Genomic DNA, 25,205 nt, shown 5'->3' on the forward strand with positions numbered 1-25,205 from the left:
GGGGGGGGGGGGGGGGGGGGGCATGCAAATACAAGCATTGGCCTCGGGCGCTGGAGACCCACAGTCCTTCACTGCATGCAAGTCAACCCGGTAATCCAGGGGTGGGCAACGTGTTTGAGCTGAGTACTAAAGAGCCCTGGAACCTCAACGTAGAAGATGTTGCCCTGCCAAGGGCAGATGGCAGGGGAACTGCAAGGGGCCCAGTCCTTAATGTGGGAGTGCAGCCCCGGCTGCACATCCTTGGGGAGCATGGCAGGCAAGGGGCTGGGGCTGTGCTATCCCTGGCTCTTTCTCCACTGTCTACCCAGAGGTGTGTGCGCAGCTGCCACCAGCAATAAGCTTGAGGGGTGGGAGACTAGACAGGGAGAGGAGGAGTCCTGTTCTGAAGCCGTCCATGCTGTTTCTTCTCTCCCTTTCCTCTGTGGTGGTGTTGATCCCAAGCCTATCTTGACTCCAGACTTCTCCTATTCCTTTGTATTGGAGCTTAGGTGGGGCAGAGGAGATTGCGGGGGAGCCAGGAAGGGAAGAGGGAGTTGCACTGAGACCTGGTGTTGGGGCATGGTAGGAAGCAGCTGGGGGGGAGGCAGGAGCTGCCAAGTGGGGCAGGGAAGGCTTCTGCTACCCCTCACTCCCAGGTAGAGAGTCTGTGACCCTCAGCCCTACTGGACTACATGTGTTTGTGTATTTCTGATCGGGGAGGGCAGCTGGGAGGTGGGGCTCAACATCCCCACACTTTGCCCCTAGGGGCAGGGGCTCTATTGGGGCCAGATCCTGAGGGGACTTGCCTCCTTCCTGCCCTTCTTGCACAAGTGCATACATACACACATGCCTCCTTGCCCTTTCCTTCCTCCCTCTGCCACATGAAGCAACAACAGTTCTCTTCATCCCACCACAGCGGTGGAAGGCCGGCATGGTGTGATGGCAGGGCAGGAGTAGGGGGCTGGTAGGCGATGGCAGGGAGCAGGCAGCTACAATGGCAGCATGGTGCAGGGGCAGAGCTGCTGGTGTCTGAGCACTGCTGCTACTGCTACTCCCCCTATACTGTCCCCTGCCCAGGGCCTCTGCAGGGACCGCAGCTCGGCCAGCACCATGCAGGACCAACCCTCATGACTGTGGCGGGGCTCCTGCTTCCTGTGCTGCCTCTCCACAGCTGCCAGACACAAATGTGTGCCACAGGGTTGGGGGTGGTGCAGGCACTTACCAAATCTGTGGGGAAAGGAAAAGTGCCCAAAGCCCAGCACAGAGTAGCGCCTGCAGCAGGAGCTGAGGCAGAGGGAGAGGAGTTGAGGGTTTAGAAGCTGGGTCCCTCCCTAGGCCCACAGGCACTCACCCTGCTATGTGCCTCAGGCCCTGCTGTGCTCCATCAGTGGCTGTAGTCCTGGGAGCCAGAGCTGCTGCTGCAGCTTGGACCTCCTTCATGGGCAAGGGAGGAGAGCAGAGAGCGCCAGCTGCACTGCCCCGGCCCTTTCCCACTGTCTGCTGCAGGGCATGTGTATAGCCACCACTAGCAATGGGCTGGGATGGTGGTCAGTAACCTGGTGCAGCAGCTCACAGGCTTGTGGCTGCCTGCTACAAGCAGCCCAGGCTCTGGGCAGGATCCTGCCACCTGCTGTGTAGCCTAGGCTTCTGGCAGCAGGTAGGCTGCAAACAGCTACATCAGGGTCCTGAACCACAGCCCAGCTCCATGGCAGCAGTGGTTGCACTTTTCCCTCAGGGTGCATGGCAGGGAAGAGACTGTGGTTGCACTGCCTCAGGCCCTTTCCATGCTGTGTGCTCCAAGGTGTGTGTGCAGCTGCTTCTGCCATGGAGCTAGGCCAGGGCTCCAGGCCCTGATGTACTGGTTGCAGCTTCCTGGCTGCCTGCCAGATCCAGCCTGGGCTGCCATGGAGCCTGGGCTACTTGCATCAGGGCCTGCAGCCTCCCCTACGTTTGCAAGCAGCCCAGGCTTCATGGCCAGCAGCAGCTGTCCAGAGCCAGGGCCAGCTGTGGCGTGCTGAGCAAAATGCCCTCATATGCCATGCTCTGGGCGCACGTGCTGGAGGTTGCCAACCCATTGTCATTCTCTTCCAGTTTCCTCCTCCAGAAACAGCTGGTTACTAGTAGTAAATATTATTTGTATTTTATGGATATACTTGTACTCATAGTGTTGTTTTGTAGGGTTTCCTTTGCCAACACATGTTGATAGTGATGTGACCTTATATACAGGATAAATGTCACTTGCGTTCTGAAGGCTTTACTGAAGCCATATTTGGTGAGCCCCTAGTTTTCTTTTGGAACTAGTAGGTTACCTTGAAAACACCTGTGCTGACCTAACAGGTGAGTAGAGAATAGGCATGTCAAAGAATTAGTATGTGATGTGCATCATATTGATTTGCTCACATCCAGAAATGTTGAACTGGCTGTCTTTGTAGAAGATTCATACTTTAGAGCTGGATTGAATTTGGAAAACCCTGAAAATGACTTTCACAGCTGTGCAAACAGTACGGTGGCTGCCATAAATGAAAATCATTCATTTATACTGGGTTTCTTTCAGAGCCTCATGCATCTCTGCAGTAGCAGTCAGATTGTTCTTTTTAAAAGCTGTCCCTTAGTGGGAGAGGTGACTCAGATTTTTGTGCTGACACTTTGGGCTTCCATGGTTTTCCAGAGTTCCATGCACACTTCATAATGGCTGCAGACAGAAGACTAAGTTTTACTCTTCATACAGGAGAGGAGACCAGAACCCAACAGTGACAATAAAGGGAAACTTCCACAAGTTCAAACTGAATCCCTCCCTCCCACAATCACAGAAGAAAACAGCACTTAAAATACCAGTTTTAAAGTTACGGGCTCCATTCAGTGTTAGAGTTGAACGTAGTGGAGCCTACCTATGAGATCCAGGGGTAACCTGCTAAGGAAGTCTAGATAAGGTCATTTCCCAAGTTAAGGCAGTCCAGCTAGAAATGCTTACTTATTTTCTTCTGGACTCTGGCTGATAAGTTCCTGAGAAAGTTCAAGATCAAAATCCCTTCAGACTCTGAAAGGAAGAAGGAACTCTGTCTTGTCTTGCGTATATAGAACAGACTAGATTCTTTTGTATGCTGTGGTGTAGGATGGGGAGATGTATTATACTCTATCCCTCTCAAAAAGCATGTTGTCATCTTTGGGGAAAGAATGGGTGCAGAAATGCCTCATTTTTTGCTTTCCTTTGGCATCTGCTGTTACTGTTTTGCCAAGCAGCAGAAAGTTGAAGTCGCATTGACATTTTAACTGTAACCAGCAGGCTTCTTAATGGCAGAAATAAAACTGACTATGTCACTTTTCGTTGTGCTGGGACTGTTTTTGCACCCTGAAGAAAGCAAGGTGACATCAACTCTATTTTTTTTTGTTGTGAAGAGTTAGGAACTCAAGATCTTTATTCTCAAACAACTTGCAGATAGCAGTGGCAAACACTTAATTTTGTTTTTCAGCAGTCACATCTCTTCCTAATGTAGAATACCATACTTGTTATGAATGTTGTGGGATACCGTCTGGTGTCTACAGATTCATTTTCTCAAGTATGATTTCATAGAAAAATCTATGCTTTTGCATTTTACATAAGTTATTTTTGATAAGGTGTTATGAAAACATAGACTAGAAATCAAATATTATCATATAATTTATTTTGTAAATAACATATTTATTATTATTTACAAATAATAGACATAGACAAGGGACCATAGACATGGTGTTTGTAGCTCGTCAACTTCAGGAGAAATGCCAGGAACAAAGCTCCAACCTGTAAATGACTTTCATTGACTTGACAAAATCATTTGGTATAGTCATTTGGGAGCGCCTTTGGAAGATCATGGCAAAATTCATAATTTCCAGGCTGTGCTCGAAGTGGGTGGCGGGGGTGCTACAGCAAATTTTGGGTGGCTGCAGCCCCCCCCCCCAAATCCCTCTCCCAGCACTACCACTGCCTGCCCCAAGTCCAGCCCCAGCCAGGAATAGCGTAGTGACGACCCCTGGCCCCAGCCCACAACGGCAGCCCGTCCTTTGGCTGCCCTGCACGCGGATCCAGGAGCACAAGGCCCCTGTGTCCTCCCGGGGTGTGTGCAGGGTGGGAGCTGCCGCCCCCGCCCCACCCCGCGCCTCCCAGATGAGCTACTCGCAGCTCCGTCCCGTGCCCCATCCTGGCTGGGCAGCGCCTGACCCAGCCCCATTCCTTCCCTCTCCCTCCCTGCAGGGGCCCCAATCGGCACCCCTCTGCTGTCCCTACATCAGACTTACCAGCCTGATACTGGTCTCCAAACTGCCTAGCTGCCTATCAGAATCAGATTGGTATTGGCTGATATGGCTTGTTAAAAATCAGCCATTGGTATTGGCCCAAAAAATCTTTATTGGTGCACCCCGAGCAGAAAGTGATGGAAATTGGCAGTATTCATAATGGAATCTTGCCACCAGCTAGTGGCTGAAGAGGGATGTCTCAAGCTGTAGTGGAAAAGATTAACCCTTCAATCAGGAGCTTTACTGCTTCACTGATTTGGGGGGAAATAACATTTTCTTTGTGTAAAATTAGCATAACATGAAAATACATTATTATGAAAATGTCATGAGAACCCTTGATAAGAAAAATTAAATACAAGCTTATAGAAATTTTTACCTTGGTAACTCCTTTTTTCTGGTGTATTGTTAATGTACTGTTGCACTCTTTATATGGCAGCTTAGAAGTGTTAAAAAGTTCCACCCTGTTTATATAGTTCTTTTGTAGCTGTTCATCAAAAAACACCAAGTAAATCAGGTTATTGGTGCAACAGAACAATTGAGAGCAGTTGAAAATGACTGATATCCTAATTGGAAGTAGACTATTTTAATTGTGTAGGATTTGTTGAAACTGACAATGTGTTTAATTTTTTTCTTCCAAGTACCTTTTATTTGTGAGATCTCAACCAGATTCCTTCCCTTTCAGCTTTTAGTCCGTGCAGGTGCTAAACTGGATATTCAGGATAAAGATGGGGATACTCCCCTGCATGAAGCCCTGAGACACCATACTCTGTCACAGCTTCGCCAGCTCCAAGACATGCAAGATGTGGGCAAGGTAGATACTGCTTGGGAGCCATCAAAGAACACAGTAAATACATGCATTTATTTATTCCTTTTTTCCTTGTACACTGTCTTTAATCAAACTTAAAAATCCTGTACTGTTGAACTGTTTGTTGACAGCATAGTTTTGTTTAAAGATCTTCTATGTCAGATCACAGTGTATAAAATGAAGTTATCACATGAATATTCTTATATTTACTCATTAACTCCCCCACCTTTTTTTGAGATAAATGCATATGCTATGCAACAAAACATTTGTCAGCCAGTGCTTGATGGCTGCTGGGGGTTAAGAAATTTTAAGAAACAAACAGTAATACAGTAGAGTTAGACTGAAATGATTTCTAAAAATTAACATTTTGCATGTCTTCATTTATAGCTTGGAATTGTTTTATTTTATTCTTCATCTCTGTATGTTTCTTAGAACTTTTGCATGTCTGATTGTGTCTAGCTATAGCTTGATCATTTTAGCTAGTATATTATGTATGCGTCCTTTCTTCACAGAGTTCATTTCAGAATTCGGGTGATGTGGGTGTCTTCTCAAATAATAACAAGGTCAAAGTTAATGTTCAAATAAATAAAAAGCTCTGGGCCTACATACATCAGTTCAGCAAGTGAAGATAACAAATGAGACAATTGTTTTATTCTGGTGATAAAAATGTGAATATAAATTTTATTCCAAAGATAAAGATCTGTGTTGTAACAATAAAAAAAAGAACTATCTTTGTAACAGATTTTGCCTCTTCAGTCTAAGAGCTATGCCCACTAATGCTGATACTAAGACCAAGAAATGCTTATTTTAAGCCTCAAATTTAGGGACTCAATAGGCTTTTTTGATGAAAAATTAATGCATAGTACCCTCTTCAGAGTTGAGGGTTACAATGTTACAAATGTTGACACTGTTTTTTTTTCCTGTATGTCTGCCATTTGAGTATTCCATCATTTTATTTTATTGAGTATTAGTGCATAAAATACCTACATCAACATGCTGGCAATTATTTAAAACATCATTTACGTGTTGCAATCTGTAAATACGCCAAGATATATTTATAGGGTGCCTACACACAAATTCATGATTCTTTATTTTAAAGCATAGTCTAATAGTGCATTTCTGCTTTCGGCAGTGTTCTAGACATGAAGTGAACTCTGTCTTAAGACAAAAATTATTTGGCTTACAGTGAAATGTTACTTTTTCCCATTAGCCATGGAACCCATTTTTATCTGCTTTAGTATCTAAAAATCAGGCTGGATTCTTTATCGTGCAGCATAATCTCTTAGTAAAGAATCTGGAACAAATTTATAATAATTGCAACTTCCAGCCTCCCTGCCTTAATAAAAGCAGAATTTGCCACTTCAGTTATTCCTGTAAACCCTGCTGTTGGGAAGGTGTAAGGAACTGAAATATGTATAGGAGTTGGGAATAGGGCAGCCTTTTTGAAGATGCAGAAAGTCAGAGTAGAGTTCAGGTATCTTGATGGCCTGTGTTGACTGAAGGCACATCAACAAAATTATAGTTTTTTCTGTCATAAGAATATTTGTGGTTCAAAATATACTGACAGCAGATTTGTTGAGTTAGCAGGATGCCAGATGTATGTAGTTGTTCTGATTCCTGATATTCTAAGTGACTGTTATTGTATTTCATTTAAGCAAGCTTTATAGGAGAAAATTCTAATTTGTAAATTCATTGTATAATAATATCAAAAAACACACTGTTTATTGATCATGTACAATCCTATTTATAAAAGAGAAGGTCACTGGTTATCTGTGTGTGGTAAGTGACTCTAATGGCACCCACTGTAAAAGGTAAGGAAAGCACACAACATTTGAAAGCTATGAATAGGATATTAAAATATATAACTAGTTTAATATAAACTGCACTAAAAGTACTTTTGAGAGGGATTCAAATTGTGGCTCTAAAACTGCTCCAACTTTTTTCTAAAATATGCTATAGAACTACTTTTAATACTTGCAGTGATTTCATCTCAGACCTAGTTTCAGCTTCACGGTCTGAGATGAACTCTGCAAAGCTTAACCAAAAGTGGTGAGAGTGGAGTGGTGGGGGTATTTTAAACTTGAAGCAATCATATAGTAAATATGAAATGGATAGAGTGTATATGAATTTTCTGAGATTTAGTATTGCATGAACGTTTTCCACTGACTGCATCTGCAAGATGGTGAAGATGTTTCTTTTTTTGCTTGGCTACCAGTCTTCTCTACCTCCTCTCAAGATTTCCCGCTTATGCTTCAGAGTTTGGGTTTCCAGTCTTTGGCATTCCATGATTTACATATATGAGGTGTCCTTCACTCTAGGAATTATGTATTATACCAATTTTTTTAAATGGCCCAGGTGTCACCTCTTAAATTTATACACAAACTTCTAAGTGCCCTGGATTTCAAAAATAATATACAGCAAGTCCTCCCATGGAAGTTGAACAACAGACTAGGACTTTTCTTGCTTATCCCTAGATCAAGTTTCCTTTGACCCAAGAAATTTTTTGCATAACCAGTCAAAGTACTTGGAAAGTAGGTTGGGTGTGAAAAAGGTGGGTGTTGAAATGGAAAGGGTTTTGTATATTCCTTTATTTGTCAGCTTCATGTGTTGAAAGTGCTAGCTGCATGTCACATCTGCAGATTCTCACATTATTCCCAAAATATAGCGTTCAATGTAATTGTCACTACTGCAGAAAATATCTAGTAATTGGATGTTAAGGAGACAAGCTCAGTGCTCACCTGTTACTCAATAAGGGTAATATGTGATGATACTATCTCTCCCCTGTATTAGTTTTTTATGTACCAAATTATTTTCTTGCTTTACTAGTAATAAAGATTTCAGCTAATTATTTTAATAAATGAGATCTTTTGGGACAAAACCCTACTCTTACATGGACATGTTGCTTCCATTCAAGTAATTTTGGAATAGTGAGCATACAAAAGGGTAGAATTTCAGCTGTTAGAAGCATGTTAAGATTTTCTTGCATCTGCTGGAGTGTAAAGGTCATTTTAGGAACGATTTACGTTATCATGGTTTTCAAGTAGGTTAGTAATTCAAAATATTGAAGTTGTGTAATTGTCTTTGTAACATTTAGTAATCAGGGAATGATGACTTGGTATTCTGAATTAGTAATTTAATTTTGTTGCTGAACTTTCTTTGCTAATTTCTGGCGGACAAGATTAAGTTTTGAAAGGAAATCTGCATCTTGCTTGTTGGGTAAATTCATTTCCAATCATTCAAATTTATCCAGTGTGCCTCCTCCCCCCCCCCCCCCCCCCCCCCCCCCCCCCCCCCCCCCCGCCTTATTTTTTTTTAAGGTAAGGTGACAGATTTCTGTAGTCTAAACTTTTTAGCAAATCTAATATAGAAATCTCTTGTTTACTAAATGTTTTGGAGCTCTTCTGAGGCTGAATATCTTAATACACTTTATTATATAATCATAATAGTTCCTTTTAATTCATACTTGTGGTAGTTGCTGTTGGTTGTCATATAGAGATATAAATCCAGAAGAGTTATCAGAATTGTTCAGGTGCTTCATTGGTATTTTTGACTAACCTCTCATAGACTGTTATGACTGACACAAGTATTCAGTGAAAGTATACCACAATGGCTGAAAAATCTATCCTGAGCTGTTAGTGGAAGATATCAACACCTGGAAGGGGAAGACTTACTTTTAAATGGTTGTGAACATTTTTTTCCAACATGACTTTTTCCTGGCGGTTGCACTAATTCATCAGTTATGCTTAGAAAATGGACAAGTTTGCTGAATATGCATTTTAAAAGAAATGGAAAAAGTAAAAGTGTCATTGCTGTGAGCAACTTTTTGATTCTGGAATTTGAGATGCGTCTTGTGTCACTTCCTTTTAAAAAAAAACCTTATTAATAGGAGATTGGTTCTTGGGTATGCTACTCAAGGTCTATTCTGACTTCCCTTGTCAGTTTTGCAAGACAAGTTAATCTGATATGGTCATCTATTATAAAATTCACGTAGAACTTCTGAAAACACAGCTTCTAAACATTTAGTGCCTTTGAAAATAAAGTTGCTGTGGCTAGATTAATGATCATTTTACACTGGGATTTTTTGACATGATAGTCTGAAGGTATCTGTTACTATGACAGACATGTGGTAGGTTATACGTGTATATTGCAAACAGAATTGGAGATGGAAAACTGTTTTCCTTAAAAGTTAGAATTGGCTTAGTTGTAAAAGGGTTGGCCTGAGAGGCGACATGCCAAGTTAAATCGAGTTTATGTCCTCTCTATTTTTTATGATCTATAGAGTAAGCCTTAAGGGTTTTTCTCTGCTTGTTTAAATTAGAAGTCATAAAATCATAAATGAGTACGGCTAGAAGAGACCTTGAGAGGTCATCTAGTCCAACCCCCTGCCTGAGGCAGGCTCATCCATGTTTAAACCATCCCATACAAACCCATTGTTGAAGCTCTTACCACACGAGACAGCACCCTAATCTGCCACTGGTAAAACAGGGGGACCACAGCAGCTAATGTCCTACTGCTGCAGAAGTTGTTAAAAATGTGCTCAATATACTACCCTTCTCAGGGGAAGGCAGACATCCCCATGGCCCATACCAATCTAACCATGGGGTAAAATTCCTTCCTGACCCCAAAGATGATGCTCAGTCTGACCCTGAACAGAAGGGTATTTGAAAACTGCTATCATGTCCCTTCTTGAGTATCTTTTCCAAAGGTTAAACTTGCCTAGTTCCTTCAACCTCTCTTTGAATGACTTGTCTTTGAAGCCCTTTATCATTTGTAGCACCTGCCTCTGCACCCTCTCTGACTTCTCCACATCCTTTTAAAAATGTGGAATCCAAAATTTCACACAGAACTTTAGATGAGGCCTAACCCGTGCCAAGTAGAGGCCTCCCACGTCTTGCACCTAATGTGTCTGTTGGTGCATCTCAAAACTGCGTTCTCCTTTTTGTGCAGCTGCATCACACTGCAGACTTGTATTGAATCTGTGATCTACCAAGACTTCCAGATCCTTCTCTGCAGTGTTACCATCCAGCTACCCTTTTTGTATTTGTAGTTTTGATTATTCCTCCCATGGGGTAGCACCTTGCATGTGTCAGCATTGAAATTAATTTTGATAGCTCCAGCCCAGCAATCTGTCAAGATCCTTCTGAATTGCTGTCCCATACTTCTATGTGTTTGGAATCATTCCTATCTTTGTCTTATCTTCAGACTTGCTCAAGAAGCTTTCTATGCCAGCATCCAGTTCATTAATAAACATGTTGAACAACACTGGGCCCAGGACAGACCCTTGTGGGACTTCCCTCAAAACCGTTCGCTGTTCTGACATGGATCCATTTATAATAACCCTCTGTTTGCAGCTATTCAGCCAGTTGTCTATCCACCTAATAGTAGTTTGTCTATCTCACATTTCTCCAGTTTGTCTATGAGAAGATAATGTTATACCTTATCAGAAGCCTTGCTGAAGTCCAGATACTCTATATCCACAGCATTCCTCTCATCCACTTAAGTAGTTACTTTGTCAAAGGATATCAAGTTTGTTTGACATGATTTGCTCTTAATAAATCCAAGCTGGCTGCTTGTGGTTAGCCTTTCTTCCTCCAGATACTTCCACATGGACATTAGGGCTGCTTGCAGACATGAAAAAAACCCCCAGACAAAAGCTCTTTACTTTAAACTCGGTGTGCTCCCACACTGAGCCCAGCACATGCCCAGAAGATGCAGTGCCTTAGTTGCACCCAGCTTTCCCAAAGTCTATAGAGATTGGATATTCTAGGAGGACCTTTTTGGCACTTTTATCTAATAGCTGGTTGAATCAGGTTCAGCTAAAAGCACCAAAAAGCCCAGCTGAAACATGCACTCTATACAGGTGCTGTGGAGCCAAGTTGGAGTAACATGCTGCTGCTTCCGGTAGAGTGCATTCTCTTTCCTCGTCTGTCAACACCCGCTTAGGATATGCTTAAACATTGTCATTGTTTAAGTAGGGCTGTCCCGTTTTTGTGTGGTTGGGGGGTTGCATGCCACGATGTGTAGTGTGGTGGTCCTCCCTCTGCTGTACTTCACTGGTACTTCCACACCACATGGAGTCCTCAGTACCAGTCCAGCCCTTTGGTGCGGGGTCATAGAATCATAGGGCTGGAAGGGACCCTGAAGGATCATTGGGTCCAGCACCCTGCATGGGCAGAAAAAACATCTGGGGTCAGGTGACCCCAGCCAGGTGACCGTCCAGTCTTCTCTTGAAGACCTCTAGGGTAAGTGGTTGTACCACTTCTGAGGGGAGCTTGCTCCATAGTCTGGACACCCTAGTTGTGAAAAAGTTTTTTCCTAATGTTTAGCCTGAAACTATCTTCCAGGAGTTTGTGACTGTTGTTTCTAGTTTTCCCCACAGGGTGCCTTGGCGAACAGTTGATCCCTCAGGCTCTCCTTGTATGGCTTGCTATGCAAGTCCCTGATCATAAGGGTGGCCCTTCTCTGGACCCTCTCAAGCTTTAGCACGTCCTTGTTGAAGTGCAGCGCCCAGAACTGGACACACTACTCCAGCTGCAGCCACACCAATGTTGAGTAAAAAGGGAGAATCACTTCTTTGGATTTACTGGAGATGCGTAGATTGATGCATGCCAGAGTTTTATTGGTCCTAGCGACTACTGTGTCGCATTGCCAGCTTGTTCATGCTGGGGTCTATTGTTACCCCCAGATCCCTTTCATTTGTAGTGCTGGTCAGGTTAGCATTGCCCAGCCTGTAGGTGTGCTGGGGGTTCTTCCTTCCCAGATGCAGTACTTTGCATTTCTCTATGTTGAACTGCATCTGGTTCCATTCTGCCCAACAAGCCAGCTTATCTAGGTCTGCTTGTAATCTGCTGCCTATCTGCGGGTGTCTATCCATGCAACCCCATATCTTGATATTGTCCGCAAACTTGGCCAGTGGACTTTTCATCCCCTCATCCAGGTCTTTGATGAAGATGTTGAACAGCGCTGGGCCAAGTACTGACCTCTGGGGTACGCCACTGCCCACATCTCGCCAGGGTGTGACACCAGTCCGTTCATTTGGACTCTCTGCATCCTGGCCTGCAACCAGTTTTGCACCCACCCATCAGTCCCGCAGTTGAGCCCGATATCTTCAAGTTTTCTGATCACTACCTCATGGGATACCAGGTCAAAGACTTTCTGGAAGTCAAAGTATATGATGTCAACTGCTTTTCTCTCATCCAGGTGACTAGTCACCTGATCCTAGAAAGAAATGAGGTTGGTCAGATGAGACCTGCCCATGATGAAGCCATGCTGGCTGTCATTCAGTATCATGCCTTCTGCAAGTTTGTCACATATAGCCTTTTTAACTAATGTTTCTAATGTTCCCTGGAGTAGAAGTTAAACTAATTGGGCTGTAGTTTCCTGGGTTTTCATGCTTCCCCTTCTTGAAGATAGGCACAACACTGGCCCTCTTCCAGTCCTCTGGGATTTCTCTAGAGGCCCATAATTTTAAAAGACCTTTGCCAAGGGCTCTGCAATTACTTCGGCCAACTGTTGCAGCACTCTTGGTTGGAGTTCATCCAGTCCTGCTGATTTATAAATGTCTAATTTCTTTGCTTGATCGTACACCAGTTCTATGGCAGTGGTGGGAAGGGTGTCAATCCCACCCTGCTCGTTCTGTGCCCTACCTGGTGTGTTGTTCCCCTTGGTCTTGTGAAAGACCGAAGCAAACTAGTCATTTAGGAGTTCTGTTTTTTCCTGAGTGGTAGTGACCAGGTACCAAAACCCTGAGGCATTGAGCAGCGCCCCCACACTCCCATTAGTTTTCCTTTTACTCCCTTTGTAGCTAAAGAAGGACTTCTTGTTGTCTTTGATTGTTGTAGCTAGTTTTAGTTTGGTTTCTGCCTTAGTTTGCCTAATACGGTTTCTACAAGTGCAGGCCATTGTCAAATAGTCTTCCTTAGAGGTCCTTTGGCCCCTCCGTCTGTGGTGCTCTCTCCCAACTCCATAGGCAAAAGTGGAAGTTGGAAGAGAGAGGGGAAGTTTGGAGACTCCATAGGCACCAGCACAAGACTAATAGGGGGATAGTGCCCAGACTGGGAGCCTAGGGGCAGCCAGTTGGACAGCGCTGGTTTAAGCCTTGAATATTCGTATTTTATTGAGGTAGTAATTTAGTAATATTTTGGTCAGTTGACATCAAGCATCATAGTTAACAAGGAAATCATTTACTCAGTTTTCTCTTCCTTTGTGATATTATGGTCTCACAGTTGTTCAGAATTTTTTTGTTCTGGTTGAAACCCAGGCATTTCTGCACTCCATTTACTGAATACAGGGGGGAGATGTCCATGTGAGCTCTAAAAACGTTAGCTTGTGTAAAACTAACAGCTGAGCAGTTGCAACCCAATATGTGTTAATTTAACTCTACTCGGTAGTCTGCAGTACAGACATGAAAGTAAGCCTGTGCTTGGAATATGCCTGATTGGGTAATATAATTGCTCTATAATTTTTGTCTTAGAACGGGCAGATAAGCTAAAAATGCTTCCTTGGATTTCTACAGATGTCTACATGTTAAATGGCTAGTTTTCTTTAAGTCTGTTTGCAAGTATTTAGAGAATCTCAAGGCTGTTACCTGTTTACTTTTTTTCAGTTAATAATGGGACTTGGCACACAGGGAGCAGAGAAGAAGAGCGCAGCGTCTATTGCCTGCTTCCTGGCAGCCAATGGAGCTGATCTCAGTATTCGTAACAAGAAGGGACAGTCTCCTCTTGACCTCTGTCCTGATCCTAGCCTCTGCAAAGCACTGGCTAAATGTCACAAAGAAAAAGTCAGGTTTGTATACCACAAAAATCAGGAATTTTCAAGCGTCGTGTTTACAAACCTTCAATTTTCTGTGGATTAAATCAAAGTTGAAAGCAAAATGCTTTTTCCCTAATAATAATCACAATAAATAGCTGAAGATCAAGATAAAGGTAAGCATAGCTGTATTCTGCAATGTGTTCAATGCTAGCTACAAAAACATTAGTTGAAGCTGATGAGTAGTAACGGTGTCAGTTTCTTTATTCTGTTTGAGGCACAATTTACACCTCATACTTATTGTACTGGAATAATTCTGTATCACAGCCATTCATTATGCCATCTCTGACATTCTAATAATTAGTGGTACCCGTTGAATAGGTTATCTACTAGGAAGTACTCTGATTTGAAGAAAACGCCATGCATCATCAAATACCCGTTTATTGATAAGTTTCCACTTACTGCTTGTCCAGTTTAGATTTAAAAAAAAATAAAATAATTCCTCCCTTAACTCACAAATCCTGTAGCCATCTCAGATTTATACTTTTTATCCCTGTATTGTGAAGTATGTAATACTTTCTTAATTTCATAAAAACTGAAAAAAGTTTTCTTGTTGGTTCTCTCCTGGTTTGGTAGGAATTTTCTTTTTAGCTTCTTGCCATGTAGATTGCAGATCATTGTCGCTTATTCCCGTTGTGCGTTAACACCTTTTATGGCATGGTCAGAGTTCTGGTAATAAAGATGCATTTAACATGTACTCCCTCTGCTGGGTATGGAGTAGCATAGAAGAAAAGATCCCAGATAAATACTGGTTTGAGCATTTGGGGCTTTATTTCTTAATTACCTATAAGTAGGCTTTTATAATATTTCTTCTAAATTTTCATATGGGGTTATGATAGTGTCTTGCTTAGGTCAGATTCTGAATTTAAGGTAAGTGTCCCTTCAATATTAAAGTTTATAGGAAGGTGGTAGATTTTTTTTTTCTTCTCAAATTCTCTAGCTGCTTTGACAGTTTACTGGCTTCATGCTTTCTGCAGGTCTTTTTATTCAAGCATGAATCCTGTTAAAGCAAGCACTGGCAGAAAATGTCTCTCTCTCTTATAAAACTAGAATTTTTGTTTCTGTAATGGCAGTGAAATACAAAGCTATCTTTCCTCAACAGCTTACAAAATGAGCAAGAGGAGTGACACAAACTGTAATAAGATATGCCTAAGTTAGAGTTGACAACTGTTTACTAGAAGGCAGGGTAGTTTTTTACCTTGGAAGGCGCATCTATGTGTGCCTTCCATGGCACGCTTGTTACTGTGGCATCATTTAGTACTTGCTTTAGGAAGTACTAAAGGATGGCGCAGTAACAGCCATTACTGTGCCATCCCGGCAGTGCACAGTTATTTTTAGCAGCTATGTTGCCGTAGTGACACTTTATAGCAAGGTAGCTTGTCGCTACGGCAACATAGTGTCTGCAGAACAGTTTGTGCCTGCCAATGCTATGTCGCTGTAGCATGACATGTAGACATGCTCACAGACTAACCAAAGTAGGTTTCTATGTGTATGTAATAAATATCACAAGCTTTCATGGACTGAAGCTCACTTCATCAGATGTTGAGGTGGGCTACTAATTATTAAAGGTTTCCTAAATCCGTTTGATGTCCTGTTTTCTTTCCCCCATGAATAAACTTTGTTACAATTTAATATGGCTTGACATGGGAACACACAGGCAAAATTTATTTTTGCACATTTTTGGGTAGGGGCTGAGCCAGGAAAATAAATTTGTGTTAAAAACTTCTGAACTGAGCTTGGCCCTTAGCTACTACAGTCCTGTGTCTGGCAAAATGGTTATATTTTACTAACAGTTTATTTTTACTAACCACGTCTTATGACCCAATGGCACCATGGCCTGGCTATCCCCTGTGAACCCCATTTGTTCCTGTTCTATGCACTGATCCGCCTCTCTACCACACCCCTACAAATGCAGCCTCCTCTGAAAGACCTGGCAAGGGACAATTTTAGAGTTTCTAATTCATTGAATGGAGGCTGCAGTGGTGGCGGGAGAGAGCAGCCTTCTGCATGTGTCACAGGCAGAGTAGTGCAGACAGCTAGGGGACTTCTTGGCCCTTAGTAAAATGGGGAATGCAGAATCTGGGGGAGATCTGATGGCTAAGCTGTAACAGGAGATCAGTATGCCTTTAGAAGAACCTAGAGTGGATTGCAGGCTGCATATAATCTCTTTGCGGGTTGGATTTACTCCATGGGCCAGAGGTTACTGATTCCTGGCCTAAGCAAATAATTCAAGACACCATGTGGTGTGGTGTGACCAAGACTAACTTGTGCATGACATGCAAGTCATGTTCTTTCCTTTTTTCTTTTTAGTGGTCAGGTTGGCTCCCGAAGTCCTTCTATGATCAGCAATGACTCAGAAACGTTAGAAGAATGTATGGTATGTTCAGATATGAAGAGAGACACTTTATTTGGCCCATGTGGACATATTGCCACCTGTTCTCTGTGTTCCCCAAGGGTCAAGAAATGCCTCATCTGTAAAGAACAAGTTCAGTCCAGAACAAAGGTACTTAACACTTTTTTATTTTTGATAATTACTGTATTCTTTTTGCTATTTAATGAGTTTCCTGAGCATTGATCATGAAAGAGAAAGGTTGTACTAACTTTTGCAGCTGATATTGTTTGTTTTACTGTCTGTCTTGTCTCTGGCTGAGGCAAAGCTCAGTATCTTGTGTGACACATCTCCTTTTTGCCATGTGTAAATGATGGAGGTTCAACAAAGGTTAGAAACGAGATTTATCCATGTTAGGCAGATGACTGAAACTTTATAAGCTGTACTGACAATGGTATAAAGGTTGGAAGGTCACAGCTGCACCAAATTGTCAAATGTCTTCCCTATTTTCACTGCTTACATTCAGGATATCTTAAATTTCTTAGGACTTTCAAACCAGTTCTGTCATGTCCATACTCCCTGTAGACCTCTGCTTGAGGCAATCCCAGGTTCTTACACAAGTGTATTGCATAGCATGTGATCTCAACTGCCTTCTCTAGTGAAGTTTGACTGTTGTACCAGACTTGCAGCTCTGGTACATTACCCAATCCTTGAGGGACTTGGAACACTAATCATTACTTCCATGAGTTATATGCACTAATGGAAATTTAAGCTTTTCTTTTTGCAAGGAATACCTGTCACATTTGAAATTCTGCAAATTAAAGACAAAAAACCAATTATCATATTTCCTCAAATGCAAGATGAGGTTTCCCTGTCCAATCAGCATGGGGGAAAAAGCCCCTTGTTTTACATTTTATATTTGCATACAAGGAAATTGCATTAAATATATTGTCTATCATTAAACTGCTGATTTTACGCGCTCAGTAATGGAAACCAAGTACGAAGTTGATTAAATGTAGCCAACACTGAGCATGACTATAAAGTACATGGGTCATATTAGGAAGACATGCTGACGGGAACTTACCACAAGAATAGGTTAGTGCAGTCCGTGGTTGGACCCAGAGGGTAGTAATTGATGGAAGTCAATCATCATGGTGCCCTGTGACCAGTGGGGTCCCCCAAGGCTCTGTCCTTGGACCCATATTGTTCAACATCTTCATTAATGATGTGGACATTGGAGTCAGAAGCGGACTGGCCAAGTTCACCGATGACACCAAACTTTGGGGTAAAGCATCCACACCAGAAGACAGGTGGGTGATCCAGGCTGACCTGGACAGGCTCAGCAAATGGGTGGACGAGAACCTGATGGTGTTTAACACCGATTAATGCAAGGTTCTCCACCTTGGGAGGAAAAACCTGCAGCATCCTCATAGGCTCGGCAGTGCTATGCTGGCTAGCACTACGGAAGAAAGAGACTTGGGGGTCGTCATTGACCACAAGATGAACATGAGCCTGCAAAGCGATGCTGCGGCTAGTAAAGCAACCAAAACGCTGGCTTGCATCCATAGATGCTTCTCAAGCAAATCCCGGGATGTCATTCTCCCCTTGTACTCAGCCTTGGTGAGGCCTCAGCTGGAGTACTGCATCCAGTTTTGGGCTCCACAATACAAAAAGGATGTGGAGAAGCTTGAGAGAGTCCACAGAAGAGCCACGCACGTGATCAGAGGTCAGGAAAACAGACCTTATGATGACAGGCTGAGAGCCATGGGGATCTTTAGCCTGGAAAAGTGCAGGCTCAGGGGTGATCTGATGGCCACCTATAAGTTAATTGGGGTGACCACCAGTATCTGGGGAATGTTTGTTCACCACAGCACCCCATGGGATGACAAGGTCAAACGGTTATAAGACTGCAAGACTGTTTCAGGCTGGACATAAGGAAGAATTGCTTTATTGTCCAAGCCCCCAAGGTCTGGAACAGCCTGCCATCAGAGGTGGTTCAAGCACCTACATTGAACACCTTCAAGAGTAAATTGGATGCTTATCTTGCTGGGATCCTATGACCCCAGCTGACTTCCTGCCCTTCAGGCGGGGGGCTGAACTCGATGATCTTCCAAGATCCCTTCCAGCCCTAATGTCTATGAAATCTATGAAATATGGTAGTGCACATTAAGTGCACTCTCCCTCAGTGCTGACTCTTTCAAGTCATGGTGAGCCAGTGCATTGCTTACTTTTAGACTTTCTCTTTATTCCCACTGCTGAGCTGCACCTTTCTTTCCCCTTGCCAATTATTTTTGCTTCTTCACCCACCTTAAACATCACCAAACAGGAGGGCCCAAAACAGTTCACCCAGAATCCTTCTGTTGCCTTTTCTCTCAGCCTGTCGCATATAATTAGTGTGGTCCTACCTTCCATGAGGTGAAGCTGGACCAGGTGTCCTGCACCTCATCTACATATAAATTTTGAAGGATCCCAGGTTTTGTGACAAGAACACCGGTTTCCAGTCATGAGTGTTGGGCTAATTAGCACATGGATACTGAGCAGTGCTGAACTACAGGTTCACCATGGCTTGAAATGCTGTTGACTCTGCTGGGGTCCAGCCCAATGAACTATATGATAAATCATGAATCTTTTGGCTTTGGACTAATATCATACATAGTTTGTACTATATAGAAGTAAGTACTAATGTGCTACTGAAAAGTATTTATGGAGTACCTGTGCTAAAACCTGCTGCAGTTTCAGAAAAAGTAAAATGCATCAGTTCTAGGTTAAATAACTCCATAGTACTATATGCAAATTGATATAGGCATGTTTATTTCAAAGTCAGTTTTTTCAAGTTTGCTTCTCACTTCCATGCGCTAAGGGAGAGCAGGATCTGACAGTATGGACCAGGGGGAAAAAGCTACAAGAGGAAATAGTGTTGCAGGGAGGTGGAACAGAGGGCAAAGGGGCTACCTGACTCCCTCAGATTTATTTTTCTTGCTGATGCAGTGGGAGTTTGACAAATTCACAAACTTATAATAGGTTACTAGTAACCCTGAAGGAAAAACAAAGAAGACAGATTATCCCAGAGAGATTCCTTATCTAACTTGTTCTTAAAACCCTACCTTCCTCAGTGTTTCTAGTTAACCTGTTTTAGTATTTAAGTTATCCCCAATATCTACATCGCTTTAGCTGTCAATTAAGTAGATTACTACTTATCCTAACTTACCCCTCTGAACCTGGAAACAAGCCTTTTGTATATGGTGGGATTTATGCCTTTCCTCAGATCATTGCAGACCACTACATCTCTCGTTTCACTTGACCGTTGACCATTGTGTATTGTGTATAGCTTTTCAAACAGTTTGCAAAGCTATCTTATGGTAATGTGATTATAAACTATAGTTACATGGCTTGATCGTGAGACTGCCATATTGGAACCATGTCAGAAACTTAGCAAAATTGAACCTAAATTTTCTTTTCTTGTCATAGAAGGTAATTAGATTGGCTTGACATAATACTATTCTTAACAACTGCACGCTGTTTCTTACCATGTAGGTGCTTACAGATTTGTTTAGCAATAAATGTTAGTATCTTTTGTGGTGTTGAAGTTAGGCTGACTGAGGTATATTGTCTTTTTTAAAAAAATGTATATCGTTGCCCTTCTCCCCTTTGGAGGTTTACATTGTCTTCCATGAATTCTCAAAGATGATTGTTAATGGTTCAGAGATTGGTTTGGTTGCATGTCCAAGCACTGTAGGGTGAAATCACTCTCTGCTGACTTTGATGTATCTAACTTTCTCTAAATATTTTTAAACTTGTTCTTTCTCTAATCTGAAGCTCTTGTTTTTCTCTGATCAGAAGTTGTAATCCTATTATCCCCAGTTAAATTTTGAATATGTTTAATTGCTTGTGCTTTTGTGAACCCTGAAATAAGGAAGGCATCAAATACTTCAGACTTCTCCATTTAATAGTTATTTGTGGCTGCTTGCAGATGCACAAAAAGCCCCCAACAATCCGCTCTTTACTTTAAACTTGGCACACTCCCATGTCGAGGAAAGCTCATGCCCAAAAGAGGCAGTGGGTTACTTCGATGTAGCTCTGCAGTGTCTGTATAGATCAGGCTCTTTAATGGGGCTTTTTTGTTGTTTTATATAGTTTCTGATTGACTCAGCTTTAGATAAAAGTGTCAAAAAAGCCCCGCTAAAGTGTACAACCTATACAGATGCTGCAGAGCTGGGTTGAACTAACGCACTGCTTCTTCCGGTAAAGCATGGGGTTTTTTTTTTCTCCACATCTGCAAGCAGCCTGTATTTCTCCATTCTTAAGTAATAGGCCTATACTTTCTTGTGTATTTATAGAATTGGGTTTTTTTGCTGTCTTATGTATTTGAAGAAATGTTTTTTGCATGTTCCTGGATAGCTATAACTCATTTTGTACTTTCAGTCTCTCTTGATTTTTTGCCCCTGCACTTCTACAATTTCTTTAAAATAATAGTCATTGATTCCTTAGTCACTCCACACTTTACCTCTTCTAGTAGCTCCATGCCTGAGGTACTAGAAAAAAGCACATTATTTTAATGTGTATTAGCTGAAGAGCACTTGTTGTAACACTTTAATGCATGTTAAAGTGCAAGTGTAGACACAGCTTTGGAGTCTGATCTTAAATACCTATCCACCTGGTAATTTTCCTTTACTTTCTGAAACAGTTGTGCTCAGCACATCCTAAGAACTTTTTTGGTACACACTTTATTCTGTCATTTTGCTTTTCTAGTTGAGATTGAGTGGGTCAAATTCCTCATTACCACCAGGTCCTGTCCTTTAAATGTTTCCTACAATTATTCAAAATACCTCATTCACCTGTAATTTTTGTGGTTTATTGCAGTGGTTCCCAGCCTTTTTAGATCGCAGACTGGCAAACTGCGGACTGGAAGTGACCGCAGACCAGCAAACTGCGGACTAACAAACTGCAGTCCGGAAGTGACCAGCATACTGTGGAGCCCGTAGTTTTTCATACTTGGTATAAAAAAGGGTTGTCAGCCAGTCCACAGTATGCCGGTCACTTCTGGTCTGGCAGCCAACTCTTCGTGGCCCAATACTAGGCTGCAGCCTGGGAGTTGGAAACCTCTGGTCTATTGTAAACTCCTACCATGAGACGGCTCCATGTATCTTTTTATCTTTACCTAGGGGCATTCAGCCATTCTGGCTCTCACCTCTTCCTGAACTATAGAGCAAATGTGTATGTTCTTGATGTAAATATTAAATATTTTGTTAAACATACCTTACAACTTAATTTTACTAAACCAGTGATTTTCCAAACTGTAGCTCACAGAGAGCTACTGTCATATGCATCACAGAAGTGTTATATGAATGGAAGAAGAGGTGGCCAAGGAAAGCATGGTTGTATTGTAATTGGTCCATGTATCCAGTCCTTTGATACATTCGTTCCTCTGAAAATAAATTTAAACCTTTTTAGTGATTACTGTTGAGGGAGTTTTTAATAAATTGAGCTGTTTTATTTTAACAGAAATACATATGCATGCATCAGTACTGTTTCCATCTGTTTCCGAGCTGATGTGCATGACCGAAATTCCCATGTAAGCAATATTGTAAAGAATGCAAACATTCCTGATAAAGATTACTGGTAGAGATAAATGTAACTTTTCATTTAAGTCATACTTTGAGATGGTGAATCAGCTAACAGGAAGGAGCATTTTAAAGCCTCTGCCTTGATAAAGGAAGTAAGCAAATTACAATAAGTGCAGGAAATATGGGAGATGAATCTGTTATGTATTCTCTTATTCTTCTTTACAGATTGAAGAATGTGTAGTCTGTTCAGACAAAAAGGCAGCAGTACTCTTCCAACCTTGTGGTCACATGTGTGCTTGTGAGAGTAAGTAGACCTAGCAGGTTCCAGAAAAAAAAGATCTTGCAGCAAAGAATTCCTATTAAAAATAGTTGCTAAAAACTAACTAATAAATCACTTAATAATAGAATGAATTACAAATTTGGTTTTGCTTCCAGTGCAGTAAAACCACCTATCTGTAAGTGAATTTAGATAACTACAGCTCTGTTCATTGCCCTGCAAGTAATTAATTAGGAAATTCATATATTTCACCTACCTGTGCTGCATGTTTCTAACTAGGTTTTTTTATTATAAACCGTATTGTCAGGGCATCCAGCAGTATAAATGCAGTTAAATAATTTTTAAATAAGTTTATAATTAAACATTTTTATGCATTCCATTAATACTACATACCTTTGTAGCATTCCACAAGGTCTGTCATCTTTTCCCCAAAGACTTGTCAGAGTATTCTTCTGCAACACATCACTCTGCTGACTTGTGATTTGTCTGATACAGCAACTGAGAAAGATCTGGAAACCAGTCAGGGAAGTCTCTGGAGGCTTTCACTTGTTTATGTAACCAGATGAGGATGTAGAAATATCTTGTGACCAGGACTTCTGAGGCATTGCTGAAGGGTCAGTTGTCCAGAGAAGACCAATTGCTTGATGATGCTTTGGAGCTACATAAATGAGGGGAGGTAGTCTTCCTGAGAGAATGACTTGCTTCAGCTTATTAAGGAAATCCGATTAATTTTGGCCTCTCTGCCTTTACTACCATCCTGATCTGAGCTCCTTTATTTATCTTTAGTTGAGATATGATGGGAAAGATTTTTGGTCAACTCTCACAGCAGAGGACATCAAGCAGATGGATTACTGTGATGATTGATCATTGAAATACATTGTCACTAATTTCTAGGCTGTTACGAGGAGGATAGAGACTCTGTGTATTTGAAAGGCTCATTCTTAGATTTGTTGGAGGATACAAGAAAGGAAGAGCAGTCCATTAGGACAAAGTTAATGTCCCTCTACACTTCTTAAAGACTATTTACAAGAACTCTTATACCAAACTGTGATATCCTGTTGCTACAATCATGAGGCAACATTCACTTCTTACAGAAGAATTTTACATTTTTCTGTGATGTAAACAAAGGATATAGATTTACCCTCCGTCATACTTGACTTCAGAAATACTTATGTTCATCTGCTCCCAGGACAAGTGATACTTTTGGCTGTAGAAATAAGCAGGTGGTTGAGAAAGTCTTAAAAGCTGTCTTTCCAGATGTATATGACTTTGTATACAAGTTCTGCAGCACTGGTAAACAGTAGAAGAAACTGAAAAGCAAATGCCACTTCATCCCAATAGTGGAGTTCTTGTCCTTGTTTATTTGCAGAAAGTTGCTTTTTCAAAGTACATTAAAATAAATAAATGAAATGGTTTTCCATGGAATTAAGGTAGGTCACATACAATGTGTAGTTTACAGATAAACTTTTGTGCTTTTATTACATGTATATTTACAACACAAATGGATTTTGCAGAAACTGCTTCATCTTATAGGTAGATTAACTCATGGGTAGAGTAAATGTTTTAAATAAAAATGCCTAAATTTACCAGACTTCAGAATGAATTATTTTTCTTTTTTCAGACTGTGCAAGCCTGATGAAGAAGTGTGTTCAGTGTCGTGCTGTGGTTGAGAGGAGAGTGCCTTTCATTATGTGCTGCGGTGGGAAAGGTACAGAAGATACCACTGATGATATTTGTGAGTGACTCAAAAACCCATGCTTTTTCATCCAGCCTTCATTCTCAGCCTTTGAAAAGGGGTGGAACAGCAGTTAGAAACCTATTTTGGAGTTCCCATAGCAGTGCAGCTGGGGCATGCACTCTAGATGTGGAGGATGATTCTGGTGCCCTTCGTAACTTAGTGCCCCTCTTGACCAGCCCTAGTTCTGCTGCTGGGTAGAATATGAGTATCTTGAACAGTCTGTAGCAGTATACTAAAGAAATCTGCCAGCATACTTCACTTGTTGGTAACAGCCATGAGAGCATTAGTGTAAGACAGGTCCCTAAGTGTCTGCTGGCACCTTAAGCAACAACACAGGGAAAAATTGTCAGGGAAAAGTAGCTTATAAAAGTTCTATTCAAATACATTTTCGGTTTTAGGTTTGAAATTCCAGTGAAGTCGTCATATATATTAGGTTTGAAGAGTACTATTTCTGTAATTCAGATAAATAGAAATACCTTGTGTCAACAGATTAGATTTTCATTTTGTTAGTGCTACATAATGTATATTTAATATTTTCTCTGAACTATAGCGAGTGGAAACATTCCAGTTTTACAGAAAGACAAGGACAACACTAATGTTAATGCAGATGTACAGAAGCTTCAACAACAGTTACAAGATATCAAAGAACAGGTAAATAAAAAACATTGGATATTACTTTTTTCTTGAACACAGAAAATATAATAAAACCTCTTGAAATTTGAAACAAAATGTCACAAACATTTCAGTTCTCTTTTTCTGTTTAACTAGAGAGTTTTGTTTTGAGTAGTAAAGAGCAGTGAAGGGAGGAAAGGAATATTTTTTTGTCTTTTGACTTGACAACATTGTATATGGTTCTTTTACAGTGAAGCTATTTTTCACCGAGTGCCATTACAATTGGACATTCCTCTTCACAGCACAGTATTTACAGAGTCCCAATGTAGGGGTGGTGTACCTTCCTATACAGTACTGAACCATTTTTGCACATTTGCCATCAGGTCGGTTGTTCAGGCTCCAACAAATATCTCATATAGGGTCTCATATAGGGTTGCAACAGAAAATACTGGTAGGTATGTGGATATAATTTTGAATTAGTCATAGATAATAAGATTTTTTTAAGTTTATAGTTAAGGCTTTTAAAAATCCTTGCTTGGGAAAGATAAATTTATTTTAAAAAAATTTGGACAGATTTATACTGTCAGAAGTAATTGGGTATGGCTGTATTTACAGGTTTATCAGCTAAGAGCATCGTAAGGGTCTGGACAAATTAAATGTTCTAAAACACCACAAACAGACTACACACACTTTGAAACTAGTGTAGCTGTGCTCAATTTTCAGCCGATTTACACCTGTGTAAATGAGACCATACTAGTGTAGAATGGCTTGGGTTAGGATTGGTCTTTCTGTGGCTCCTCTTTGACTTAGCTGTTCGGTCA

The 25,205-nt window shown here is 41.5% G+C and overlaps 1 protein-coding gene across 4 annotated transcripts in view; it reads left to right on the forward strand.

Annotated features, from left to right (window-relative positions):
• The window catches only part of MIB1 (mindbomb E3 ubiquitin protein ligase 1), a 159,041-nt gene that overhangs the window by 115,725 nt on the left and 18,111 nt on the right, over positions 1-25,205 (forward strand). For 3 of the 4 annotated variants that reach the window (XM_019526144.1, XM_019526154.1, XM_019526125.1), the window contains exons 15-20: positions 4,931-5,092; positions 13,659-13,840; positions 16,175-16,367; positions 21,983-22,061; positions 23,656-23,769; positions 24,323-24,423. In XM_019526144.1, the coding sequence (XP_019381689.1) occupies positions 4,931-5,092; positions 13,659-13,840; positions 16,175-16,367; positions 21,983-22,061; positions 23,656-23,769; positions 24,323-24,423 (831 nt within the window). The remainder of the gene's footprint in view (positions 1-4,930; positions 5,093-13,658; positions 13,841-16,174; positions 16,368-21,982; positions 22,062-23,655; positions 23,770-24,322; positions 24,424-25,205) is intronic. The other variant, XM_019526134.1, reaches the window with a different exon arrangement.

This window comes from Gavialis gangeticus, unplaced genomic scaffold, assembly GCF_001723915.1.
Source record: "Gavialis gangeticus isolate Ggan-Ray unplaced genomic scaffold, GavGan_comp1, whole genome shotgun sequence".
NCBI lineage: Eukaryota > Metazoa > Chordata > Crocodylia > Gavialidae > Gavialis > Gavialis gangeticus.